Below are 26,513 nucleotides of genomic sequence, written 5' to 3'. Positions count from 1 at the left end.
GATGTTATATTTCATTGTGGGAGTGAATATATAAAAGTACCTCGATTTCAGTCCCCTGACCCATCTCTGGCTGACCATATCGCTTAGTCACCGTCGTGAACCGGGGGAAGCAGCGCCTCCCTGTGTACACACCGATTGGTTGTTGACGGGCTCGCCTTCCCCACAGCCCGTCTCCAGTCCAGGGCGGGGCTGACTCTCCGCCACACTGAATTAGGCTACAACCGGCAGAAAACTTACCCCGGGTCGATTCATGGAGCAGTGTGGGAATGCTCTGTCCGTAGGTGGGAAGCAGAGAACCGGACGGCAGCGACATTTCGGCTACATCAGCTGCCGGTGTGATCGAGAGTGACCAGATTTAATAGCGCGGCACCAGGGCTCGGCTTAAAAACATCTGCGGGGTTGGGAAAAAAAGAAGAAGCGCGTCTATTCCTGCGCCGCTGTCAGGATGATGTGACAAGTCACTCGTCCGCTTCCTGGGGAAAAATCTGAGGTTTCTTTTTCACCACTGGAGATCATCTGAGCTGGTTGTTATAAGGGTAAGTTGTGACAATTTTTTTTCTTCCGTGACTGTCTCCTCTGGTCGCCCATACGGAAGGCAGCAGCCGGGGGGAAGCACTCACGCGTCGTGATCGAGGAGGAAAAAACGATTGAATTGAATCACTGGTCAATTGGTCGACATGTGAAGCTTTCAGATACAGTGAGCAGAGCATCGTTTAGGTTACACTGTGTTGTGCATTTTACGCCTCTTGTAGTGGAGTTTTAATTGTGAAAGTAGGCTATTTAAAGTGCTCTAATTGGCTCTACCTATAGGCCTGGGCGCCTTTTTTTTTTTTTTTTTTAAAGTGTGAAATACCCAACACCTTTAAGAGGTGCTGAAGTGGAATTAATGAGGTGTGAATTTGGCCTCATGTCTAAAATGAGACACAGCCTGAGAAGCTACATTACTTCTTTTTTTTAATTATTTTTTTTACTTAATCTGAATTCAGCTAAAATCTGAAAAGATTATTGTCATTTGGGCCACATGAGCCAAATGCTTTATGGTTTAAATTTCAAGAGCAGGCCAACATTATTTAATATAGCTGGAGACTGATGGGAGATAGCTCGGCCCAATTGTAATTTTGCATCAAGGAATGAGCCTAAATGACTATGTTGATGAATCACGCAGCAACATTATGGGTAAAGTCACATCATGACATCACTCATTCTTGTCATCTTCCTCCCACTCCTTCTCTGCTTCCTCCTCCTCCTCCTCCCCCTCCTCGTCCTCCCTCCTCCTCTTCCATGATCTTCTGCTCATCATCAGCATCAACATCATCTTCTTCAAGGCAATCGTGAATGCTCGCGTGCTTTTAAAAATGACACATTTCCTTTGCTACAACATAGATGCCTACTTGCAGATGTTAGATAATTCATTAGGGAAATGTGGGTGAAAAGAGCAGCAAACAGCACGTGCTGCTTATATCACCTCCCTGCACTCGACCCCTTTGAACCTGAAAGAAGAGTTTATTCCGTAGATCTTTTTTTTTACTCTTTGTTTTTGAATTGTGGCTTTCATGAGGCACTGACACATGGTGACTCAATGTGAATGTGACCCATAGCAGACAGTCTCGAAAGGCTTCAAATTCCACAAAATCATACGCATGGTGAGGCCAACTAAATGTCTAGATGTGACTCATCGGAGGTTGGCTGCATGCATATTATCAAACTGCAATCTTGTTGACATCAGAAAGGTTACGCGCTGCAATGTCCTACAATACCTGAGCAGAAGTGAAACTATAGACGTACTGTATTAGAAACTGCTGAGTTATTTTGGCAGGCAGAACATAGGAGCACATGGCCTGGTTTGTGTGCCCAGTGTTCCTGAAACCTTATCACATGGAGGTGGGTCGGAGAGAGGGGGTGGTGGGTGGGGGGGTGGTCATAGCTCGGGGTGATGTAATCTCACCAATAAAGCAGAGCCCTGATGTGTGATAGTGGTGTGATAGCTCATCCTCTGTATCTGCTCCAACTGTACCCCAGAGAGAATATTCCCTGTGTGAGTGTTTGAATGTTTATGTGGGTGCATGTGGGTACGTGATACTTGGACAGAGCTGGGAGTCGCTCTGCTGAGGCAGGTGGATCATCCAGGCTGGCCTGTGTTGACTGGCTGGTATTTGAGTTTTTCAGGGGGCTGTTGAGGGGACCACACTGTAGTCATGCCTGCATGACTCATGGCGCGGTATCTGTCTGTCAGTCTGGCCAAGTTCACAGTCTGCTGTGCTCCATGCTGTTGCCTTCTAAAGAGCTACAAAACAAGATTGTACACTCAGTAGTTATGTTATCAGCCTTTATTCCATTTGTCACCATTTATCAAGAGATATATCTTTCCATACATCTCAAAGCACGCAGCAGTGTGCAATGGCACCACGGTGATCTTTTGCATATGTGGCTTAATCACTTCAAGATGATGTATCTACAAGTAGGACACAGTTATTTAGCACAGAATGGGCTCTCTTTGTAGATTTGATGCTCTGGTGAGAAGATGACGCAGACCTCAGTAGAAATACTAAGCGGCTATAGATTTCCTCGAAGAAGCCCTCTGAAATCTGAAATCTGCTTGTGCCCCGAACATGGGTGTACTCTCTGTGATTGTTGGTCATTTTCTTCAGTCTCTGGACACAGCTCTTTCTGAGTTTAGATGTAACGAGTGTCACCGGGCTGAACAGTTCCATGTGTGCAGAGCGCATGCTTCTCTACATAACCTCAGGCTGTTTCACCAACAAGCACATCTGTAACACGAGTTGAAAAGTTGCTCACTTGAGAATCCTGTTTACCAGGTGACCTGATGTTTACATTTCTACTGACCATGTAGAAGTTTGCTCTGATCATATGATGGAAGATAAACACATTGTGTACTTTTGCAGCTGTCATATAAAGTCTGTAAGTCTGTCTCTATTTGTAATATTGAAGGGATATGTATTTCTTAAAGGAGTTCACTATATTGCATAATATATCAATTTATACCTTTCAGGATAATCTTATAATTCTGCACACTTCCGCATTTCACAGAGATCCTGATTTTCCTTATGACTTTTGATGTTGCATTTTTTGCATCTGCTTATTCCACTCATCATTGAACCTTCTTACTTTCAAGTCATATTTCACTCAGACTGTCATGCATCTGTCATCACAGCCAGTGTCTGCTTTGTTTCAGGATGTTCAGGATGTTTCCTTGGTTGATTTGTGAATGTGGGGCAGGGCAGCCATATCTGCAGAGGTAAAACATGTGAGCAAACTTGTTCTGCTTCTTTAGAGACAATACACAGGCTTTCCTGCTTAATATATTGGTTACAACTGTTCCCATAAGCAAACTCAAGCAGACATTAGCTTAAAGGCACTCCAGGTATGGTTTTACAGGGGATTGATGGTGAGAGAGCCCACAGGCAGTGTTTGATCTTGTCCTCGCTGCTACTCGCTCAGCTTTTACCTTACTGACTTTGATGTGGCTTTGGGTTTTGACGAGGTTGTCAGTTGAGCAGCATCAGTGATCGTCTTCACATGTCAAATAATGTGGTACGTGAGGAAGAGCAGAAACAGTGTTGTATCTCTATTGCCTGCTGTGCATGTTGGCGGTGGCATGATGCAGCGGCAGCCATGACAGTGAAGTCACTTGTGATGTAATGCTGTAATGCAGCAGCAGCAGGGCTATTTCAGGCCTACCTCTGAGCCTCCAAGGCCTTCGTCTGCCAACATGCCAACCTGCCCTTCTCTCAGTCAGCACCTCATCTGTCATGAACCAGACAGCCATACATGAACCTGCATTAACGGGAATTACTAGAAACCTTTGATGCGTAGGTTTCAAGAAAAAGTTGCAGGCATGACCGTGAAAATATAGGTTACTATGAATTGTTTTCACAGTTAAAAGTTTGGTTAAAGCCAACATTAGGCTGTAGCAGAGATGAAAACATCTAATTTAGGGTTGGTAGTTACAGGGTGTTTTTGGTCCTTTTGCTCTCACATGGTGTCTGAGGCTGGTTAACCTCAGGGCAAAGCTCATTTTCAGGGCTGTGGGAATGCTGTGTGTTTTTTCCCGGAAGGCCGTCGCATATAGAGAAGCAGCAATGGCTCCCTGAACTTTGATCGTCTTGGAGGCGTGTTCACAGTGAATATTTTTCTTTACCTTGCACCTGGAGACATGAATATGTACATGTATGGCTTGTTGCAATTGCACAGTCTTTCCTGGATGAAATCCTTAAGAGAAGGTTTTATTTCAAAGCTCACACAAGCTTGTATTACAGTAGTACAACTTGATGGTCAACTTGTAAAAAAGAAAAAAAAAATCAATGCAGTCTCGTGTCATGTTCGAAACGCATCTAACCATTGATTTATTTATTATTAGTGCCACTTTCTATGCGTCCATTGGAGGCACGGGTCATCCTGCATTATGAATTAAAGAACTAGGTAGAAAGACATGCCAGAAAAGGATTTGCAAAAGGAAAAGGGATTTTTTTTAACAATGTAAAAATGCAAAAAGTGTTCATAAGAATGTCTGATCATGAATAAAGTATTAAATTAATAAAGCCATTAACTGAGAAGATATGCAGAATATTTCATGCTTTTTTTCATGTTGCTGATCCATAATGGAGACTGTGATGTAATGCATGCTGGACGGGCTTCAAACTGCTGTGATGGCATCACTGTGTAGTGTCTGTTTACGTTTTCTCAGATCATTGTCAGGTCAGAGCACCAACTCAAGGAACACCCTGACTGGTAGAGTATCCCAGCACTGTTACAGTGTGGATGAGAGTGCAGTTTTAAATAGGATAGCCTTCCCCCGGCAGTCCCCCCCGTCCCTCCCCGCCCCTCTATCTTTGGCACAGTCAGCCGTCATACCCACAGGCTGTGAATCCTCATTGTGTACCAGACTGCTAAACTCAAGTTGAGCATTCCCTGAATGGAGCTGCAGACACACACACAGTTATATCTGGACAGTTTCAACCGTCCCACCAACATCACATACCATGCACCAAACTCACTCCAGCAGCTTTCCCAGAAATGAGGGTGTGTTCTGGACTCCACTGCGACTTGTCTTTTACTGGCTTTTTTCGGAAGAGGTGGATCTCAAAAAACGCCTTAGTCAGAGCGAATGCTATTTTCTTTTGGCTGAGATTACACCATTTGAGTGTTAGAATACCGGTTATGTGGGGCCACCGAAGTGCAGCTGTCACTAGGTGCATCTTTAAGTCCTATTTTCATATTAAGTTGATGTACAAATTGTACAAATAGATTTCAGTTAATCCATTAGACTGTGTTTGATTTTTGTCAGTCAGACGGCTTGAAGTGGCACCAAAAGCCATTGGCATATTTGAACAAGTACCTGATCCTGTAACTCTACTTTCCTTTTCTTTCCTGCTTCTGCTTCTCTTCACACTCGTGCCAACTTTCCCTTCCAATTGCCAGCTGACAGAATTTGCAATGCGTGTGCCAGGGAAAATGATGTAAAGTCTCTCATTTATGGTGCTCAGTTGGTCACGCCCAGTTATAGTTAAGGCATCACGCAGAAAGCCTAACATGTTGTGAGGCATGTGCATTGAAATCGCAGCAAAATCAAACAAATGAACACTAATGCAAATTCAAATGCAGTTTATTCTTGGAGACTCTTTAGCATTTGTTCTCACATACTGTGGGGATGCAACAAGTGTTCTACTTTAGTTCCACTTCTCTAATCTGAATTAATGACGATACATTTCCTGATTATTTGTCACTTTTTAAAAAATACTTTTTTTAGGTTGTCAAATCAAACGGTAACGAGGCGTCCCTTGTGTCCCATGTGTTCTGTGAACTGGGGAAAAACTGACTTTATTTCCATGAACAAAGAGTCTATGTATTTTCTTCAGTTAAATCAGCAGTGAGGACGCCTCCCCCTCACTGGGTCTGTGAGTGTCCCAGAGGACCTGCCCCGGCCTTCCCCAGTTTTCCTGTGCTTTTGTCGGGAGTTTTCCACACAACTCTCGGCCCAGCTGCATGGTTTCATTCTTCCTCCTTACCCCCCACCCACCCCCCCTCATCCTCACTTTTACATCTCCTTCATCCCAGCTAGGAGACCCTGGCTTCACCTCTGGGTGTTCCCCTGGGTGCTGCTCACTTCCGCTACATCCTATATCAGCGTCTAGATTATTAGCCAGCAAAAACACAAAAGCATGATATATTGAATGAAATGCGGCAGTGAATGGATGTCAGAGAAATGAGAATTATATTTTATTTCATTACTGACCAGACGCGATTTCCTCTGGACACTTTTAGTCCAGAATAAAACTTTTGCAAATAACATCCTGAATGATGTGACTGCCGTGGTCCACCATGTTGTTTTCTTGTTATCGGATCCTCTTCAAGTTGATAGTACTTTGACAGAAGAACAGATGGGATTAGTGTCAAGTAGAGGAATTCCTAAAAGATGTGAAATTACTCTGAACAGAAATCCTATTCTTGGACTCTATTGTGTATTCACTTGTTTGAAAAGATCATCATTATGAGACTAATAAGGTGGCCCTTAAAGACTGTCATTCTGTAGCTTTTATGAATCACTGTATCCAGTGAAAATGTTAGCCAAACCAGTGATTTAACACATACTGAGTAACACGTAAGTCTCAATGGTCCAAACGATCTGAATCATCTTTCTTTGAATGCCAGTCATAGAAATGGCGCCACCTTGATGAGTGATTTTCACTTGTTTTGACACCAAGGCTCAATTCTCACCCCACATCTAACTGAGTCACTGACCCACAATTTACGCTCGTCACAGCCCTGCCAGAATGTCTTGGTGTTACACCACAGTGACAGAGTAACTGTCAGACCCACAGCTTTCTCCTGTGGGCTGGAAAGAGACTACATCAGAAACACATTGTTTGCACAGTTTATTTTAGTACTTTTTCGTACAATAGAGCAGCGTGAATGTTGTAGTTGACGTATGTGGGATTGATTTGTGTGCTCTTCGCACCACTTGCAGTGCTGGGAACTAGAGCTGATAGTGTAGCTGTGAATAAGCACTTATCTGTTAATCAAACACCCTCCTAGGGTCATGTAGAGCTATAGCTAAACTTTGTGTATGTAAGACTCATTTTAATGATGCCGCTCCTGCTTTTCTTTCATCCGTATATTTGCCTGTATAACAGATGAAAGAGATTCAAATATGGGAGCTTTATTAAAATGACCTAGTTGTTGTGTGCAAAAATGGTTTCCCCTCCCTCCAATCCACAGGGGATCATGAAGACTAAGTAGATCTCTGTAGCTGTTGCCTCTGCGAAAACCAAATAAAATTCTCCCACCTGTGCAGAATCAAGTTCGTACTGTCATCCCAACAGAACATCTGGCTCATATGTGACACTCAATATGTTTTCGTGCACATAGAGATGACCTCGATTGATATTCCCTGTCCTTCACTTGACTGTCGACTCAGGTTGTGCTCACCCACATAAGCATACTGCACGCTCGTAGACACACATGCACAAGCTCACACAAGTGCATACGTAAATATATTCACAGCCCCCAGTGGTGAAAATCAATGCAGTAAATCGATAATCTGTACGCTGGGCTGTTACCGGCCTGCAAATCTTTCAAGGAGACATTTTCTGAAATTGCAGGTGAAGGTTGCATCCATCTGAGGCTTTTTAGTAATTTCAGCAGGTGTCTAAAATTAAAAGATTGAAAGGATAAAAACCTTAATTAGACCTCGCTATGAAGGTTGAGTCTATAAACATTTTTGAATCAAATTATTATAAGAGTAGGATGGGCTCAATGTTCAATCGAATTATTACATCTTGTATCTTGTACATGCATTGTGAATTTAAGTTTTCTTAACATGCCTTAACATGTTTGATTTCTTTCCATGCTTTTACAGTACATTTATGAGTGTTTCATATATTTTTCTTACACATGTGACATTGTTGGTATTTGAGATAAAATGTGTTCCTAATCTTGTTGATACAGGTTCATTTTAGTGTTTGGTTTATAATGATTTAGTTGACATTGCAGGCCCAAAGAGCAACAAGAAAATAACTGAAGAGGGGTTTTCCCACTTGTCCACTCTGTATTTTTTTTCACCTGAAAAGTAACATTTCCTCAAATTCCTAAGAACAGAAGAGTTAATATTTTATGCAACCATATGCTTGGTAGAGTGGTTTGGTTTGATTTTGACCAAAATTGGATTGTGTGTTTTGGAAAAGCTCTTTTAAATAAATCAGTTTGTTCACCTCTGAAGTTGTCTGTCATCACAGTGTGGCTTGCTTTACCCTTTGAGTACATTTAAAAGTAATTTTATAATTTAATAAAAATTCAGTTTAATCAGAGGTGTTCTTATCCGCTTCAAAAACCCAGTGCCAATTTAGGGATTGACTTTGGAAATCTCTTTCAGAAATGACTAGACAACTTTCATTCGCTCCCCCTGCCTGAATCCATGCTAATATGGCTAATTCCCATTGTCCCAGCGCTACAGGCCACACTTCATCTGCTGTCTTCAATAGACGTGTCAGCTTCGATGTCACACTACGCTGAGATCCCACTCTCCAGCCGCTCTGAGTGGGCGGCAGGCCTGACTCAAAAAAGCACCTATTATTCTCTGAATACAGTGACGTATTCTAACATGCCAGGGATGGGATTTGTATGTTTACGTGTGCAGTGTGGATGTGTTCCTGTGCATGTGAGCAAGTGTATGTTGTTTCCGTGGTCGTGTGGACCGGACATGGAGAATGCGACCGGTCTGCAGTGTGTTTCCTGCACGTCTCTCCCCCTCCTCAGCTCTGCACTTCCTTCCTCCCAGTTACTCCTCAGTAAAATAAGCAGTAACCTGACCTCAGCATGCTGGTGGTCTCCCAGAGAGGATGTGCGATGACAGAGCTGATGGCTCTCCTTTGTGAAGTATTTTTAATCCTGTTGATTGATTCGATCACAAAGATAAACCTAAACAGTTGTGATATTAACATGACACAGTCAGACAGCCTGTGGTGCTGTTTTCTCTCTGTTTGTAGGACTTGATAATCTTAGCTTGGATATAGCTTTCATCCATTAAGCATTACACTCCAATACATTGTCTCTGCTTAACCCTAATGGAGTTAACTCATTGAGCCCCATCCTTAGTAATTATCTCAGCTGGGAATTTGCTTAGTGCACCATTTCCATAGATGGAGAAATGAAACTTCAGCCTGATCTTGCTTTTTTTTTACTACGATTGCACAGCACAATGACCCTTGTTCAGTCCAGTCCTCATCAGGCCTTACAATGCAGCCCTTTGTAGGCTTGATTCAGGCTGATATCATGCTGGAAACTATTTAGATGGCGATCACATGTTGTTAGGGCACGCTGTTTCTGAGATTCTCCTCTTACTCACTTAATGAGAGAATGTCAAACCTCCTGTAGACAATAAGGTACTTGTTTATAATCTCAGGACATATTTAGGAGGACTGGGAGCAGTAAGACAGATGGGTCACCTCCCTTTTTTGTCTAAAACAGCTTCTTTATTAAATCAACACGTTATGTCTAGGGCATGTCAAGAGTTGAGAAATATGCTACAACCTTGTCAGAAAGTCTAATGCTAATGTTATTGAGCTCCTGATCAAGCCAAGTAGTGCAAACATTGACATTGATTATCATTTGAGTCTAATTTGGAAACCTCAGGAAATTAAAGTGTTTCCAAGATTTATGAGACTCATTATGTGCAAAATTACAAATTATGCAACAACATTTTTGACCACATTTAAACTCATTATTTGTCATATGCAGGCAGAATCTTAGCCTAATCTAATTGCTTTTCATCCTTCACGACCCTATCAGCAGATTTAAGTATTATATTATATATATATTTATTAAAAAGGCTGATTCACTGCAAAGCAAGATGTGAAACTGCAGCTATAATTTATTTGGCCACTTAAGCTGTTGGTTTTAAACATCTGCTGCAGCTATCTTAGCCTCTGGGATGAAGTCAGGTCCATGGGAGTATCATGGTCTTGTTGAATTTCATTAACTGCCCTCAACACGCCTTTGCCACTACTGTCTGCTCGTCATGCCCAAACTTCCCATGACCCAGTGTGGAGGTGTATACAAGGTTTGAGGAGCTACTGGTTTTTCCCACTGTGTGGTCGGCAGTGAGCGTCTTTGTAAAGTACAGCTGGAGATACAGCGAGTTGAAGATAAGCCTCTAAGGCAAACAAAGAGGTTTCAGGTCTGGCAGCTGGAGCCACAGACTAAAACTAACTGCTTATCAACTACATTTTCCCAAAGTAGTGAAGGCCGTTTCTCTTTGAGTTGATTCAACAGGGTGTTACCTGATCTAACTGACATGGTCAAAGTTTTTACTGTCTGTTGTAAGCTGCTTCCTCAAGATTACACACACAAGCAAAGCTCTAGCCTGAGACATGATACAGATTTACTAAGTGAGTCTATTTTTCCAATGAATTGAAGACAGGCCTTTGCTTACTGCTGTTCGAAGCTAAAACAGGCCCTTAAATACAGAGAAAAGGGAGACTTCAGCTAAGGGACCTCAGCTATGTGCAGCTACCTGTATGTGCACAGCAGCTCCAGTAGGACATCTGTAATAAATAATTCACCTTTTCGGAATGATTAAATAATTCAAGAGCTGAATTAGCCATGTGCGTGATAATGTTTCACTTGTATTGCAAAAAAGCAAAGTTTTTGTGCAAAATTGATATTCCCTCGGCTGATATTATTTTTGTAAACACACTGAGATTAGGGTAACTATATCTTGGTTTCTGTGTATTGTTAACACATCTCACCTCTCGTTCATGATTTCCTGAGCAGGATATTGCTGCACGGTGAAAGTGTGAGTGTTGTGCTGATAAAATAACCAAGCACAATCTTCTAGCGTTGCAGGCAGTACGATGGCAAATACAGATATTGCTTCTGGTGGTGTTCATTTCTTGTACGGAAATAAAAGCATTCAGCTCTATAAAACTGGTTTGATGTGCACGGCTTTTGAGAGGTGTTGTCATGAGCGCTTTTGTCAGTAACAGCCCAGAGATCTGGCGCAGGATGTTTTTTATGTTGGTCAACAGTTTCATCCAGCAGTACATTTGAAATTGAGTTCTATAAATACACCACATGCACAGAGACCGCTGTTAGGAGGCCATTTATACTTTCATGAGCTATTCATATCTCTGGCACTCGATCCTGTCATTTAGTAAACACTGTTATGACAGTGAGGGAGCCTGGCAATGGACCTAATACAAATCTGTCACTTCAAACTGAAACCACTGAGACTAAAAGGTTAAGTCTCCATTGTAAAATTTCACCCCCCCACGGCTGCTGACGGCCTGAACTGAAGGTCTGAGGGAAAACATTAGAAAAGGCATGCTCCGCCCTTCTTGGCTGGGTCTGTCAGCTATGCCCACCCTGAAACACCCACCTTGCCAGTCACAGCCGCCGCCCAACATGCCTGCCCCTCAGCTAGCCGTGACACTTGATCTCAGGGTCAGCTGCGACAGATATTTCTGCTGTCTGTGTGTGTGTTTTTTAATGTCATAAGAGCTGGTTTGGTGTGACAGCCTGTCACATGTCACTAGGGCCAATTCAGATAACTGTAGCTTCGCTGGTGCTCAGTTGCACTTCACTTTCTGGCCTGCGGCTGTATTTTCTCACTGTGAGATGGGCAGAAAAGAAGATATTCGGAGCTGAGAAGCTTTAAAGGCCAGTTCATGCTTTCCACATCCGTGTGGCCACCCAAAATTTGTGACTGTACCCTCAGTTAGCCTGTACTGAGGACCACAGCTCTGTTTTATTTGTGTTATGTGTGGAAGCCATATTAGTCACACTATGTTCATAGTCTACAGAGAAGCCAGAAAAGAAGAGAGACATCAGAGAAACTCAGTACTTGCCTCAACTTCTACAACTGTTGTAGTCACCAAGCATTAATGTCTGCTCTGCAGTATAAAATGTTTATTTTTAATGCCTGTTCTGTTCGCTTGTTCTGTTCTCTTCAGACAAATGAAATATCAGTAGCTTTTTAGTTTTGTCAGCTTCTTAATTCATGCCGGTCTGAAGTACGATGTGCTATATAAAGATCAAAAGCCTCGTTGTGCAATTAATGCGCAGATGGGCCTCAGATGTCTCCAGGACCAACACGAGACACATGCCTGCAGTGTTATTAAGTGCAAAGGTTTTAAGTTTAGATCATCTGCCAGCCTGTATTGCTAGATATGTTTCTGTTTAATATTGTTTCACACATGCCCCCACCCACTCACTTGAATGACTGTGGTCATGAGTTTCTGCTCATCATTATGCAATCCCAGTTAAAGGAACTGGAGCTACCGTATAATGATGTTGATTTTGCAATGGCAACTTTAAACAGTCGTATTGTGTCTTTTTTTAAATTTTACCCATAAAATTTCTAGTTAAATGAGAGCAGGAGAAAAAAAAACGTAGGGAGAGTGACTGCCTGAATAGCGTAGCTTCCCTCCATTGTTTCCAGTGTCAAGTCTTGCCGCAGCATGGAGTGAGACTTAAGAAACAATGGATGGTAGGAGCATTTATAGTAAATGACTAACATGTAAAGAACGAAGAAAACATAACATAACCCATATCAGATTTACTTTATGGTAATAATCTATTAATCAGTCTGGAACCAGTCACATTACATTAAATTGCAGCAATAATTAAAAAAAACTGCTAATACATAGAAAATATTTAGGTACAACTACAATAACACTTAGCCAAAGCGGTCAAAAAGTTGACCTGTAGTGAACAGAGATAAGCAGAAACATGCATGAAGATCAAGAAAATGAAAAAGGGAAATTAAGCATGAAGACTTGAGGTCAAGAAGTGCTGCAGCTCTCCAAGATAGCTCAAGAATGAGGTATCTGGACTTCTCACTACCCAGATTAATGAGGTCATACATCATGGAGTCTGTCTGTGAATGCTAGGCAGCAATTTCTCCGCTCTGCCTCTGTAACCTCTCCCTGGAGCAAGCAGGGCCCTACTTGGCCAGCCACCTGAGGCTCTGTCAGCCTCAATGACAGTGGCTCTGTCAGCCACCCTCAGTGTGGATGCAGCAAGCCTGCCTCCTGTAGAGTAGTGCATAGCAGTAGAGTACACACAGTACCCGGAAACCAGCCAGCTCCTGTCCATAATGGTTAGACTTCATGTGGTTTCCTGCTCTGCCATTTCAGCCTGGTGCATTTTCAGCCAGAGGTCTTGTGGAATGTGGGTATGGCATGCACTGAGATTACAAATGGCCCTGGATAGAAGATTTCAAGAATCTAGGAATATTTGACAATGCCATCATTATTTTTTTTTAAACATTTGATACAGTAGAGTCACATGCACTTTGATAATGGACTGCATAGGTATGCTCGATGTGTTCAGTTCAAAAGGCTCTGTGACCATTATTTTTCTTCATGTGCAGCAGGAACATGAGCTGGAGGTTTTAAACAAGCCTCAGCAGAAAATATGATGGATCCAATATAAAAGAGGCCATGGCCAGATTACTGTTTTATTTATGATGAATGTGAAACAGGAGGGCAATGCTGACATGCCAGCCTCTCTGCATATTAAAGCGAAAGAAGGGTTGGAGAAAACTGGTTATGTTGTACACAATGAACAAGCACAAAAATGAAGCAGTAGCACTCCCCCCACGCCCCCTCAACAAGCTGTTTCTGTTCATTGTGTTCAAGGTGGCACTAAAAGCTCCATCCACTGAGCCCATCTTCTGTCTGACTTAAAGCCTCACCTGTGACAGCTGGACCGCTATTGTCATAAGCCAGTGCCTCTCTCTGCATGACTGGAGACCATTTACCAAGTAATTATATTAAATTATGGCATGGAAAACTTTGCTGGGCTTGAGTTTGTATGCAGAACGTAATACAATAGATTGCAGCTCCCCAGACACAGAGAGAGAGAGTGTTAGTTATGCCTGTCAACCCCAGTCATTATGGCCTACTGGACGTCCTTGCACCTGGAGAGACGTCAGCTTGTCCTCTGTGTTTTGTCCGCCTGTCTGTCTTCCCCCGCCTAATGGAGAGAAGACATGGCACAGAGAAGCAATGCCAGCTTCAAAATTAAAAACAATCCATGCAGGGTCGTCTCGTGATTGAGTCGGAAGTGTTATTTTCTCACAAGGACCAAACGACGGCTGGAAGCCAATCTTGCAAGGCACTGTGCGGAGTAATAGGCGTGGGTGTTTTCGCCTCTATAGATGTGAATCGTGAAGTCAAAACAAATCTTTTTGAGAAAGTAGATTAAATCACGGTGGCCTAAAGAACGTGGGTCTCAAATCAGCAATGGGAATGTAAACACTGGGAAACTATTACACGCTTTGAATTGAAAGCATACAACATATCAACTAGAAAAAAGTCAGTGTCACCTTGAGAGTAAGATAAGACATTATGGCACATTAGCTAACCAGTTGGTCAGGTTGAATTATTTGAATAGCACAGTCTTGTCACACAAAGTTATTGCTTGACTGATTTTCTTTCACCATTGAACTTGACCATGAACAGATAACACATGCTGTCATAGGAGGGCTAATCCTCCAGCCTGGATAATTGCCAAACAGAATTCAATCAGGTCTCCTTTCCCCCAAGGATATCTCTGCTTTTGAAGGTCTTCATGCCTATGAGGACCCATTTTGTTCAGACAGGGGCCAGCCTCGAGTCATACCTTCTCTGTCGTGATTTCTAATTATTGTTTGATGGAGAGATGACAGGGACTTTTAGCGCGCACTCGCTGTGAGAAATGAGTTGGTGGCTGTCGTAGCCATGCTTACGAACAGTCGGCTGACTATGCCGACTGTTCCAGCTATCCTCCTCCTGAGACACGAGTCGCGGGCCCGTGCCAGCTCATCTGCCATGTTGACTTTGGAGGAGGATGAGAGAAAAGAGAGAGAGAGGGAGACTTCCAAGGCAGTTGAACGTTGGTGGTTTACCTTGGGCTGTGACCAAATTCTCTTACAACCCACTGATCAACAGGCTAATGGAAAACCATAACAATAGCTGCATGGACCAAATGTTGCTGACATCTTCTGCTTCTGTTAGAATGCTTTTACTTTTATTGAAGTGTTTTACAGTGTTTCCTGCTGTGTGAGATACAGATATTCAGTTGTGGTTCTGGTCTCGCTGTTATTTAAAGAGGTCATATTTCGCCCACCCTCTCACTTATTTAAATAGTTTTGAATGTTTTTTTATCTGTGTGGGTTTAAGTATACAGCAGGCATTAAGGAACTAAGGATCTGAAATTGCCTATAAATGGCAATCACTCACACAGAGAATACAGTATATGCAAGTAGGGATGAGATGAATGAGAGACAGCAGGGATGAAAACAGCCCTAAAACAGGAGGAGAAGCTCACAGCAGGGACAATAAGAGCTGCTCAGTTTGCTTCCATCTCTGGATCAACACTGCATTCAGGGTAAACAGACTTAAAGCAGGAGGAGCCAGAGAAGAGGCAATCAAACAATGTTTAGCATGGAGGGAAATTAGATTCTCTCATTGCCTTATTTCAGTTCAGTCCCAGTCTGTTCCAATCTGCAGCCCTGAAGCTGATGCCCCCCTCCCTTCACTGATGTGCTCTATATCAGGAACCCTGCTGTTTGAACTAATGGCGAAAGTAATTAAATGTCGGGTGTTCTAGCCTGGGGCAAGAGAGAGGGAGAGGGCTGTTGTTGCAACAGTGTGAGAGTATGTTGTGCACAAGCTGAGATACTGGTTTCACATTTGCATTTCACTAACAGTGATGTTCATGGTTAATTTGTGTCTGTGATGACTCCTCGCAGTCACACTGGATTTGCTTGCAGATAACTTTGTTCATAGTCTTCCTTTATGAACACAAAATGGATTTCAAAATGTGTCACTTTGTATTCTGTTTACTGGTTCTCATTCACCTAAAAACTGCCCTCCCCTCTGTGTCTCACACTCAGGAGACTCTGACTCTGCACTAGACAGCTTTGGTCCATCCTGCCTTGCTAATCTGGTATCACACTCCAGACAATGTCATAGGAGGTCAGGAAACATTCAGTGTAAGAGCATAATCGATGTACAAAAGCCACCAGTAGTGTGACAGTGTGCACTATTTCCTGCATACGTACCTTTCATTTGTTCTGCTACTTGTAGCAAATGAACAAATTATACAGTACATCATTGTCCTCCTGTGAACTGGTGAAATGAGAAATGTATGTCAGCGAGAGCTAAACTGTGTTTAAATATTAACACATTGGTGATGACCCCCACTGCCCTCAGACTGAGGTTTTCCTTCCGTCTCTGCTGAGATCCACTGACAACACTTCCCATCATCACTTGGTCTAAAACATAAGCCTGCGGTGCGTTAAAATGGCAACGCGAAGCAGATGTGGTCTCTAGATGCTGTGGAGTTTTTCAAGGAGCTGGAGCTGTAACAAGAGACACGAGGACATGACCTGGTGTAACTTCTCAAAGCCCCTGAAGTGACTGCAAGACTGAATTTGTGTTGATGCCATCTTGTGAGACAATTTAACTACATTAGCCTCTGAAATATAAATAACATAAGGACAGGGATTTTTCAAATTAATTTGGTTATGTCACAACCCCAGAACTAAGGAGACACCCTGTTTCACTTTGCAGAAAATAATCAGTATTGTGTACATGTCTTATGGTGGCAGATTGAAAATGAGTCAATCAGTGATGATGAATGCATAACTACATTCGGTTTCGGGTAGACCCATTGCTAATGATGGCTGTGTACTGTTAAGAGAGTTCAGTTTTCTGTGGGAATTATGGGAATAGAGAAAATGACAGGAAACGAGCCACCAGGCTCAGAGAAGTGAGGTTTGTTGGTGAGACAATAAAATGAAAGGCTGGTGATAACTAGACTGCAGCTATAGGCGAGCTGTCTAATGGTGAGGTTTATTGTGCACCTCCTGTGGTCCACAGGCTGCGTCATGGGAATGCATACACAGTCATTAGGCTCTGATAGATGTCTGCTGGAAGCAGAACAACTTTTAAACACACAGAGGGATTACGTTTGATTTAAACTGTAGAATTAAGGGATTAGTTTTAAGACTGCAAACTTCCTCACTCTCCAGCACAAATATTTATTGCTTTTTTTAAATGGCTCTGTGGACCGCTTTGGGGAAAGGGTAAACAGCTGTGGACTGTTCTTTGTGGTTTCCCCTTCATTATCTAAAGAGGGGAAATATGTGAACGCCCATGCTTAAATCAAATAAGGGGCCTCAGCACCCTCTTGTGTAACAATTCTGCAGCACAAACCACTGTGAGCATCATATTTTTAGCTGCAAACAATACACTTCCATTTTGATTATGCATTGTAATAGCAGTTACTACATATTACATGTGATACTCTGAGATCCATTATAATAACATCATCTGCTCTTTTTTTGTCTTGTCCAGCTGGCAGGCCTGGGGTGGGACAGAGAACATGGCTGAACCGCGGCGGGAGAGCACCAGCAGCCTGCAGAGGAAGAAGCCTCCCTGGCTCAGACTGGACATTCCCACGGCTCAGATGTCACTAGACGAGCCTCCCACTTTTGTTCAGGTGCCCTTTTTTACTGAATTCCATTCTCAGTTTTGTCATCCTTATCGTCATTTTGTCGTGTCTCATATTTTTACTTTTCCTGTTATTATTTGTCCTTTCTGGTGTAGCCGGTGAAGAGGCAGGGGTTCCTGCGCAGTATCAGCATGCCAGTGGAGACCTCTCACCTCCAGTCCCCGCCCCGCGATTTCTTTGACACCCGACGGCCTGTCTTACAACGCCAGTCATCCATCACTCAGACCATAAAGAGGTAAAGGCAGCTAGCAATACAATGGATTTATATAATATGTTTAAATGTTGATACAGTATGTGGCATTACTTTGGCAGAGTAGCATGTAAATAGTGTTTTTTAAATCTATATGCTACAGTATGTGTCTTGAGATTGCAGTTTATGGAGTGAAATGGTTTGAATATAAGCAGCACATGCTTATATGAGGTTCATGAGTTAAGTGGAGGATGTTGGCAGTCTGTGTCCCTGTCTTGGCCTGTAAACATTTTTTTCCCATATAACCTGAGTGTTTCTGCTTTCCTTACCTTTTTCCAAATTGCATGGCGGTTTCTCATTAACAATCATAATGTAAACTGCCTGGAAATAACTTTCCTAATATTGTAAATATCTGAATGAAAAAAAAAGCCTTTACCTAAAAGTCTGCTTTGCTGTCTCTGCATGAGGGCTACCGCACTGTCCAGCTGCACTTTTCCTTCTCACTGCCTGTTGTTGTCTTTTCTCTTTCCTTCTCCTTTCCTCCTGTTCCTCCCCGTCACCTACCGGCCCTGCTCTGCCTGGTCACAACAGCAGGAGGGTGCACTTTGAGCGGATTAACACGGTGCCCATTAAGGGCCAGCGAGCTGCTCGGCGCAGCACCAGGAAACACCACTCGCTCTCCAGAACCCTGCTCAGGTATGGCAGGAAGTCCCTCATAAGACTGCAAGTGTTAGGGGCAGAGGCGAAGGTCTAGTGCATATTTTATGTGTCTGTGTTTAGCTTACCAAGTTAATTTTGGCATGATTTTGTTTGGTACTGTAGTAATTTTGATATTATGTAAAAAAAAAAAAAAAAAAGAAATAGTTTCAATTCACCCATTGCCAGAAACCCACATTACAGTATTGTAAAGTATTGTTTTTCCTCATTCAGTCACTGACGGTTGCCCTGATGAGTCATGTCAGTGCCACAGATTTCTTTTGAAATGAGTCATACGAGGACCGAAAGCTGCCATGTTTCGGTTGCAAATTCCTCTTCAAAAAGTTACAGTAATGACCCATCCTGGAAGTGGGAGAGGCTGCACATTCTTGTTTCACATCTGTCAAACAGCATTCATCGCAAGATATTGTTGCTTCTGATATACTTCGTTCCTTCGTGAGCCGCTGTTTTAAGATGGTCACGCAAGTTTTAGTGGACACTATTAGATAAAGCTGCTCAACCATACTTATAGCAAGCAAGGTTAGCAATGGCGTTTTTACTGCTGCAGCAGGGAGACAAAGACAGGCACACAGATGCTTGAATAACAGCTATTCAGTCATGTCACTGGCACATATTTGGGGACCAAAAGAACAGAAAGAAACAGTTTGCAGAGTTTGTGAGGAATAGATGTTAACTGAACCTCACTGAGAATTCACTCTGCATCTGGTAATTAGAGTAGAAACAGCTAGCATGTCTCAACTTTCCTTCTGAAGGATGTTTCCACTTCTATTTCCTGGCCTCAGGGTGCAGCAACATTGTTTGCTCTGGTACTTATTAGGCTTCAACTTCAACAATGTGATTGCGTGTGCATTCATCAGTGATGAGTGAGATGGGCTGATGTGGAGAGTGCCGGACGACACAAAGATGAGAAGAATTCCTCAATCTCTGCATTAATTGGTGTGCTTTTGTCAGTTAGGATTAGGAAAGTCTCAGTAAATTGGGTTTTATTTGCAGAACTCCAGCAATCACTCTCTTGCTCGCTCTTTGATTGAACACATGGGCTTTGGGAGATTGTGTGACACTGTACCATAAATGCAGTGTGTGTGTGTGTGTGTGTACCTGGTTACTTGTCTTTCTCTGTGTGTCTGGACAGAAACATGTCTAGGCTTGTTACTTTGTTCCCTTCACTGTGCCTATTACAGTACATGCACTATCTAGGACACTTTTTTTTATACCCGTGGAAGTGTCTTCTTATCAGCTCCTTGCATGTTTGCCGACCTGCTCACACAGGGTTTTTAAGAGGGACTTCATAGTGGCTCTAAATCTCTTTGGCAGGTTTCACCATGCCAGGTAGCATTTAATCTGTTCACAACAAATGAGGCATGTGTGTGATAGTGCTGTAACCCAGAACTGAAGGGTCAGTGTTTATGGTATTAGGGGCACAGCAGACTGGTTCGGGGTCAGTAAGGACGGTGACGCCACACAGAAATGGCAGAGGAAGAGCCTGCGACACTGCAGCCTGCGCTATGGAAAGCTGAAACCACAGGTGATCCGGGAGATGGATCTGCCCAGCCAGGACAACATCTCTTTAACCAGCACAGAGACCCCTCCTCCCCTCTACGTCCCCTCCTCACAGCATGGCATGCAAAAGGTAAAAGGATGCATCGCTTATTTTGTTAAATGCTGTTCTTATTTCAATCCATTTTTTGCCATGATATATGATATAAGTTAGATGATTTTTAAAAACTGGCAATACAGGTGTATATTATTCTTTAATTGATCTGGAATAAATCAACTGGGACATACACTTAGTATAGACTTGCCATATACTTCGAGCTAGTTTGCTATGTTTAGTTGATTTTATTTACAGTTAATTTACATACAATGTCCAAGTAAAATAAAGCTTTCTTTAGATATTTTTTTGGCTCTTTCAAAATTACCATTCATCCCCAGATTGTAGACCCACTGGCTCGAGGACGAGCCTTCCGTATGGTAGAGGAGGTGGATGGCTACAGCGTGCCTCAGACCCCCATCACTCCCGGAGCTGCCTCATTATGCTCCTTCACCAGCTCCCGCTCAGGTCTCAACCGACTGCCTCGCCGACGCAAGAGGGAATCTGTGGCAAAGATGAGCTTCAGGGCTGCAGCAGCTCTGGTCAAGGTGAGTCAGAGGGATGAGATCAATTAGAGAGATTAAATAAAAATGTGTACAATGCTTGCAAAGATTAGTATCATAAATAAGCAGGAAAATAAGTGCACCACTGCCCCAATGTGCTTACAAATTCCTCTCTGTACTTTATTGTAAATTTTTGGTACATAATTTACTGTAATAGAAAGATTAGAGCTATGATTGTGTATATGAATGTAATATGTATGTTTGTTTGTGTTTCTCAGGGGCGCTCATTACGGGACAGCACTCTAAGACGGGCCCAAAGACGAAGCTTCACACCTGCCAGCTTCATGGAGGAGGACATGGTCGACTTTCCGGATGAACTGGACACATCTTTCTTTGCCAGAGTAAGGCAGACAAAACAGCATTGTTGTTGAGCTGTTGTTACTATTTAATCATGTTTATTTACTTTTAAAAACTTTACCAGATTTACCAGAGAACTGTGATATGTTGTGCACCTCTTTTCAGTATTTTCCCTCCTCCACCTCTAGGACATACTGATGCAGGAGGAGTTGTCCACGTATGCTGACGAAGTTTTTGAGTCACCGTCTGAAGCAGCCATGAAAGAGGCAGAGCCAAGCAGCAAGAAGGATGAGACGGAGCTGACAGGCAGTGCCCTAGATAAAACAGAGCTGGAGAGAAGTCACCTCATGCTGTGAGTCAAGCTCCCATAATTTGCACTGTTCTTTACTGGAGCTTTACTGTGCAACCGCAGCCACAATGTTAGTCATTTAGGCTATTTAGGTTAATTAGCCCAATTTGGTACTGGTACAAACATTTTAAAAATAATCATTAGGACTGATCCATGTTACTGGAAAGTAGATTTCATGGTAAGATTTGCACATATTGTCTAACCAACAGTAATAAAGTAAAAAAAAAGGAATTATTAACTAAATGTACTGCTCTAAGTCAGAAAGCAAGAGTAAATATTAGAATTAGATTTTTAGAATTAGGTTGAGACAAATAATGGATGATATGATGCAAAAAAGAGGTAATGTCATCTTATTTCATAACCATTAAGCTTATAAACCTATTTCCCTTTTGTTTCCTCTGTAAACGCGGCCAGACCTCTGGAGCGAGGATGGCGTAAAGCCAAAGAAGGAACCCCAGGGCCACCAAAGGTGCCCTTACGGCAGGAGGTGGTCAGTGTTAACGGACAGCGGCGTGGACAGCGGATCGTTTTACCTGTCAAGAAACTTTTTGCCCGGGAGAAGAGGCCTTATGGGTTGGGCATGGTAGGGAAGCTCACTAACCGCACCTACCGCAAGCGCATTGACAGCTACGTCAAGAGGCAGATAGAGGACATGGATGACCATAGGTACTCACCGCTCCACATATCGGAATAATGAGCAATTTCTGACAATGATGGAGGATGAGCGGTGCTGTTCTTTTTTTAAACATGCGTATTCTCTGTCTTGTCTAGGCCTTTTTTTACATACTGGATCACCTTTGTCCACTTGCTCATTACTATCTTGGCTGTATGTATCTACGGCATTGCACCAGTGGGCTTCTCCCAGCATGAGACGGTTGATTCTGTGAGTCCCCACTCAGTTGAAATGAGCATCTTTTTAAACTCACTTTTACAATAATATGGTTTGTCTACAATTCTTTTTAATTGTAATTTTTCTTGTTTGGATTTATTCTGCTTTAGGTTTTAAGAAACAAAGGTGTATATGAAAATGTCAAGTTTGTACAGCAGGAGAACTTCTGGATTGGGCCTAGCTCGGTAAGCATGCTTCCTGTCGCTGCAGACGAAAAAGGTTAAAAGCATGAAACATGTGTCTGCATTTTATCTTATCTATTCATTCTTAGGAAGCTCTGATCCACTTGGGGGCCAAATACTCTCCATGCATGCGGCAGGACAAGCAAGTGCATGATCTTATCAGGGAAAAGAGAGCTATCGAACGCAACTCTGCCTGCTGTGTGCGGAACGATCGCTCCGGCTGTGTCCAAACCTCAGAGGTGGAATGCTCGGTCTGTAAACAAACCCAATTATTTGCTTTCTGTTCCATACGCTTTATAATTTGACTACATCTTGAAACTGTGGGCTGTTCTGATTCCTTCTGTCCTTTGGTTTATTTTCAGAGTACTCTAGCTGTATGGGTGAAATGGCCGAAGCATTCCAGCACTCCCCAGTTAAATGGTAAAGACAGACAGCATGGCTCAGTGTGCCATCAAGATCCCAGGTAAAGTACACCAGTAGTTCTTCCTTTTAAATCTTTCAATATTTAGTAAGTGATATTGGTTGGCGATGTGTGCTTATTGTTTGTGTCATTACAGGATATGTCTAGAGCCTGCCTCAGTATCACCTCATGAATGGCCTGATGACATCACCAAGTGGCCAGTGAGTGCATTAAAACCCTTTATAGTATTTAGACATTAAGAGACTCAGAAGTCAGTCACACATGGATGAGACTTGAAGATATGAAGCTTTGAAAATGAACTTTAATTTTGTTAAAGGAAAGCACCAAAGGTTAAAAAAGACTTGTATTGGTGCTGGCAGGGTCTTTTCTCTTAGTGATGCACTTACACTCTATTATCTTATAAATAAACACACTCTCAATTTCACCCAGTTTAACACACACACACCCTCGAAAATCTGTGACAGATTATGAAACAGCAGACACAAATCCACTGAAACAGCCAATCCTCGAGATTAAAACTTGTTATTCAAAATATAATATCACAGACATCACTGGTTTGAAGTGTACTCGCTAGTCTGACAGGTCCACAGCTATAAAGGTAAAAAATTAACAAGGTTATATAACTGCTACACAATCAGTCTCATTTGGATTAAATTTAAAGGTATTGTGTATCATTTGCTGGTAGCTGTATTTTTTTATTTGTTGACTTCTGTTGTCCTTCTCTGGCTTTTAGGTTTGTACCAGGTACAACACAGGGAACCACACCAACCTGCCTCATATAGACTGTACCATCACAGGCCGACCCTGCTGCATTGGAACCAAAGGGAGGTGAGGAGAGTTTACTGTATGAACTGATGAGAAACACTTTTAATGGACTACTCCGACACATGATGAACAATCAGTTTACTTGATTACTAATTGCTGCTCATATTCTTCAAGGTGTGAAATCACATCCCGGGAATATTGTGACTTCATGATGGGCTACTTTCATGAGGAAGCTACTCTCTGCTCCCAAGTAGGCAACTCTCTCTTTATCACATACACATTTTATTTCATGAGGGGAAAAAAGGAGAATGTTGAATGCCAAAAGTGAAACATTTTTTATTTCTGCTGAGTTTTTTGCCTGATAGAAAATATTTTGTTATCTTTACTCTGGTGCACAGATTACATTAGAGCTTGCCAAACATTTCTGTGTAGGATAGTCATGTCTTCATTTACTGTTTTTGTGATTTCAGGATATTTCAATAGTATGTGTCATGTTTTTCCTTTCTGTGATAGATGTATTTGTGCATCTGTGGTAGTTTAAGTCTAACCAAGGACACTGTGCTCTGCCCTTCTTCAGGTGCACTGCATGGATGATGTGTGCGGACTGCTGCCTTTCCTCAACCCTGAGATCCCAGATCAGTTTTACAGGCTCTGGCTCTCACTTTTCCTACATGCTGGGTGAGTCCATAGCTGTCAGGGTCATGGGAAGTAGTTTTTCTTATTCTAAGATTTGCCCAGCAAAACAAACAGACAAAAAGGAGAAAATAATTAATTTGATTGCTCTATTGCATCATTTGTATTTTGAGGTCGATTTTGAGCACATTAGTTTTGCGTAGTAACTCTTTAAAGTCAAACGTATGATTAAAAGAAAAAAACTCAACATGTGTAAAGCCTTTATTACACAGTGGTTCTTTATATAAAGGTCAGGTTATTAGTTAAGTGTATGGAGTAATTTTTTTTATAAATAGTATAGAAGTAGTTCAATCAATGTATGCACATGGTGGCTATATGCAGCTATTGAAACCTATATTTTAAGTGAAAGTGATATCACCTTATCAAGTTGATCACCAGTGGTTGCAGTTAAATTTATTCAGTTATAGTTGCTCCTAGTGTACTTCTGTATATCATTAAAAAACATGCAGACAGACTTCCTCATTTCTTACAGTTATATACTATGTGTATATATATAATTACATACTGTATATCAGACTGACGGCAGTACTTTGGTGCAGTTCAGACCTGTCAGTCAAGTCAGCACAAAGAGCTGACCTCACAGTTAAGAGGAACAGTGCTTCATCTTAATGATGTCTGTTATCCGTCTCCTGGGTAATTAAACAAAGTGCCCTCGCTACATAAACTCATTAAGCTTAAACTGAGATAGAGAGTGATTTTTTTTTTTTTTGATAGGTGAAGTTATCTCGGTCGGCTGTTATGGGGTTTGCCACTTCTACACGAAGGGATTATCTTCCCAACACGTGCGACTTTTCACCCACATACGTCACATTGCACATACATGAGCACTTTGTTCAATGTTGTCCTCCCAGGCTCCTTCACTGCCTGGTGTCGGTGGCTTTCCAGATGACCATCTTGAGAGACTTGGAGAAGCTGGCGGGATGGCTGCGCATCTCAATCATTTACATCCTCAGTGGCATCACTGGCAACTTAGCGTCTGCCATCTTCCTCCCCTACAGAGCAGAGGTGATCATCAGTCTCACTCACCATAAAGTATCACACTGCAGAAATATCACAGTGCATTTATGAGTCAGTTTATGTGTCTCTCTTTGGGAAGTCATCTAATATCTTAACAACATCATATAATGCAAAGAACTTGTAACTCATGTTGTAAATTTTCATGAATATTTAGAGGTGTCATCTTAGGCTTACTTACTTACTCTCTCTCTCATGTCTCTGTCTCAGGTGGGGCCAGCTGGCTCTCAGTTTGGGATCCTGGCCTGCTTGTTTGTGGAGTTGTTCCAGAGCTGGCAGATCCTGGCCCAGCCTTGGAGGGCCTTCACCAAGCTGCTGTGTGTGGTGCTCTTCCTTTTTGCCTTTGGGCTACTGCCCTGGATCGACAATTTTGCCCACATTTGTGGCTTCATCTCTGGCTTCTTCCTGTCGTTCGCCTTCTTACCCTACATCAGTTTTGGCCGCATGGACATGTACCGAAAACGCTGTCAGATCATCGTCTTCCTGCTGGTGTTTGTCGGGCTCTTTTCAGGCCTAGTGGTGCTCTTTTATGTCTACCCAATCAAGTGCGAATGGTGCGAGTTAATCACCTGCATCCCCTTCACAGACAAATTCTGCGAGAAGTACGACCTTAACGCTCACCTCCACTGAAGTGTGAGCACAGCAGGAAGACATCAGGTGAAAGGCTGTGGTGCTGACAGATGATATCAGCCAGTCTGTGTCTCCACTCTGCCCCTGTGTGGCTTGGGGATCATCCCCATCTGTGAACTATGACAATGTGCTTGTGTGTTCTTTTTTTTACTCTGTCAAGTATAAATACCTATGCCACTCATATGGACTTCTTTTATTCACCTCCTTGTTCACCGCCAGTCATTGTCGCTCCTTCACTTTCCAGTGAAACAAAGGTATGGCACTTCTGAACCTCATCAAAGCTCCAAGCTGCCCTTTACATGTCAGGCAGGAATTACAGAAGCCAGCACTGGTACAGAGAGGAGGATATTTTTTTTACATTCACACTCCAAACATAGGTTTTATTATTATTATTATTCAGGCAACCTCATACAAAAGCAGGGACAAAAAAATCAAATATTGATACCTTTGGTGCCTTGTTGATAAATGTACCAACTACTGCCATATTTTTGTTACATTATGCTGAGCACTCAAATGTTTTCTTTCATTTGTTTATTGCTTCTCGAGAAGTGATGATTGTTTTGAAAATGGTAGTGTTTTAGCTACCTGTCTACTCACGTAACTGAAAACAACAGTAAAAAAAATCTACAAATTCAAACTGTCTCTGACTTTCTTTTGCACATGATTTTATTGTTTATTTAACATAAGCAACATAG

At 42.4% G+C, this 26,513-nt stretch overlaps 1 protein-coding gene across 1 annotated transcript; it reads left to right on the top strand.

Annotated features, from left to right (window-relative positions):
* The first annotated feature begins 245 nt into the window (after window positions 1-245).
* Window positions 246-26,449, top strand: rhbdf1a (rhomboid 5 homolog 1a (Drosophila)). The gene is made up of 18 exons (XM_062438844.1): window positions 246-536; window positions 17,361-17,505; window positions 17,613-17,752; window positions 19,841-20,054; window positions 20,357-20,563; window positions 20,797-20,919; window positions 21,064-21,227; window positions 21,639-21,890; window positions 21,996-22,107; window positions 22,224-22,298; window positions 22,385-22,546; window positions 22,658-22,758; window positions 22,853-22,916; window positions 23,450-23,544; window positions 23,656-23,731; window positions 24,059-24,159; window positions 25,026-25,179; window positions 25,399-26,449. Exons 2-18 carry the CDS (start codon window positions 17,389-17,391, stop codon window positions 25,816-25,818), a joined length of 2,577 nt encoding a protein of 858 aa, XP_062294828.1. The 5' UTR covers window positions 246-536; window positions 17,361-17,388; the 3' UTR covers window positions 25,819-26,449.
* The last annotated feature ends 64 nt before the right edge of the window (window positions 26,450-26,513 follow it).

The sequence above is a fragment of the Scomber scombrus genome, chromosome 18 (genome assembly GCF_963691925.1).
Source record: "Scomber scombrus chromosome 18, fScoSco1.1, whole genome shotgun sequence".
Lineage (NCBI taxonomy): Eukaryota > Metazoa > Chordata > Actinopteri > Scombriformes > Scombridae > Scomber > Scomber scombrus.
Note: the sequence above shows the minus strand (reverse complement) of the source record. Positions and strands in the feature narration are given on the sequence as shown.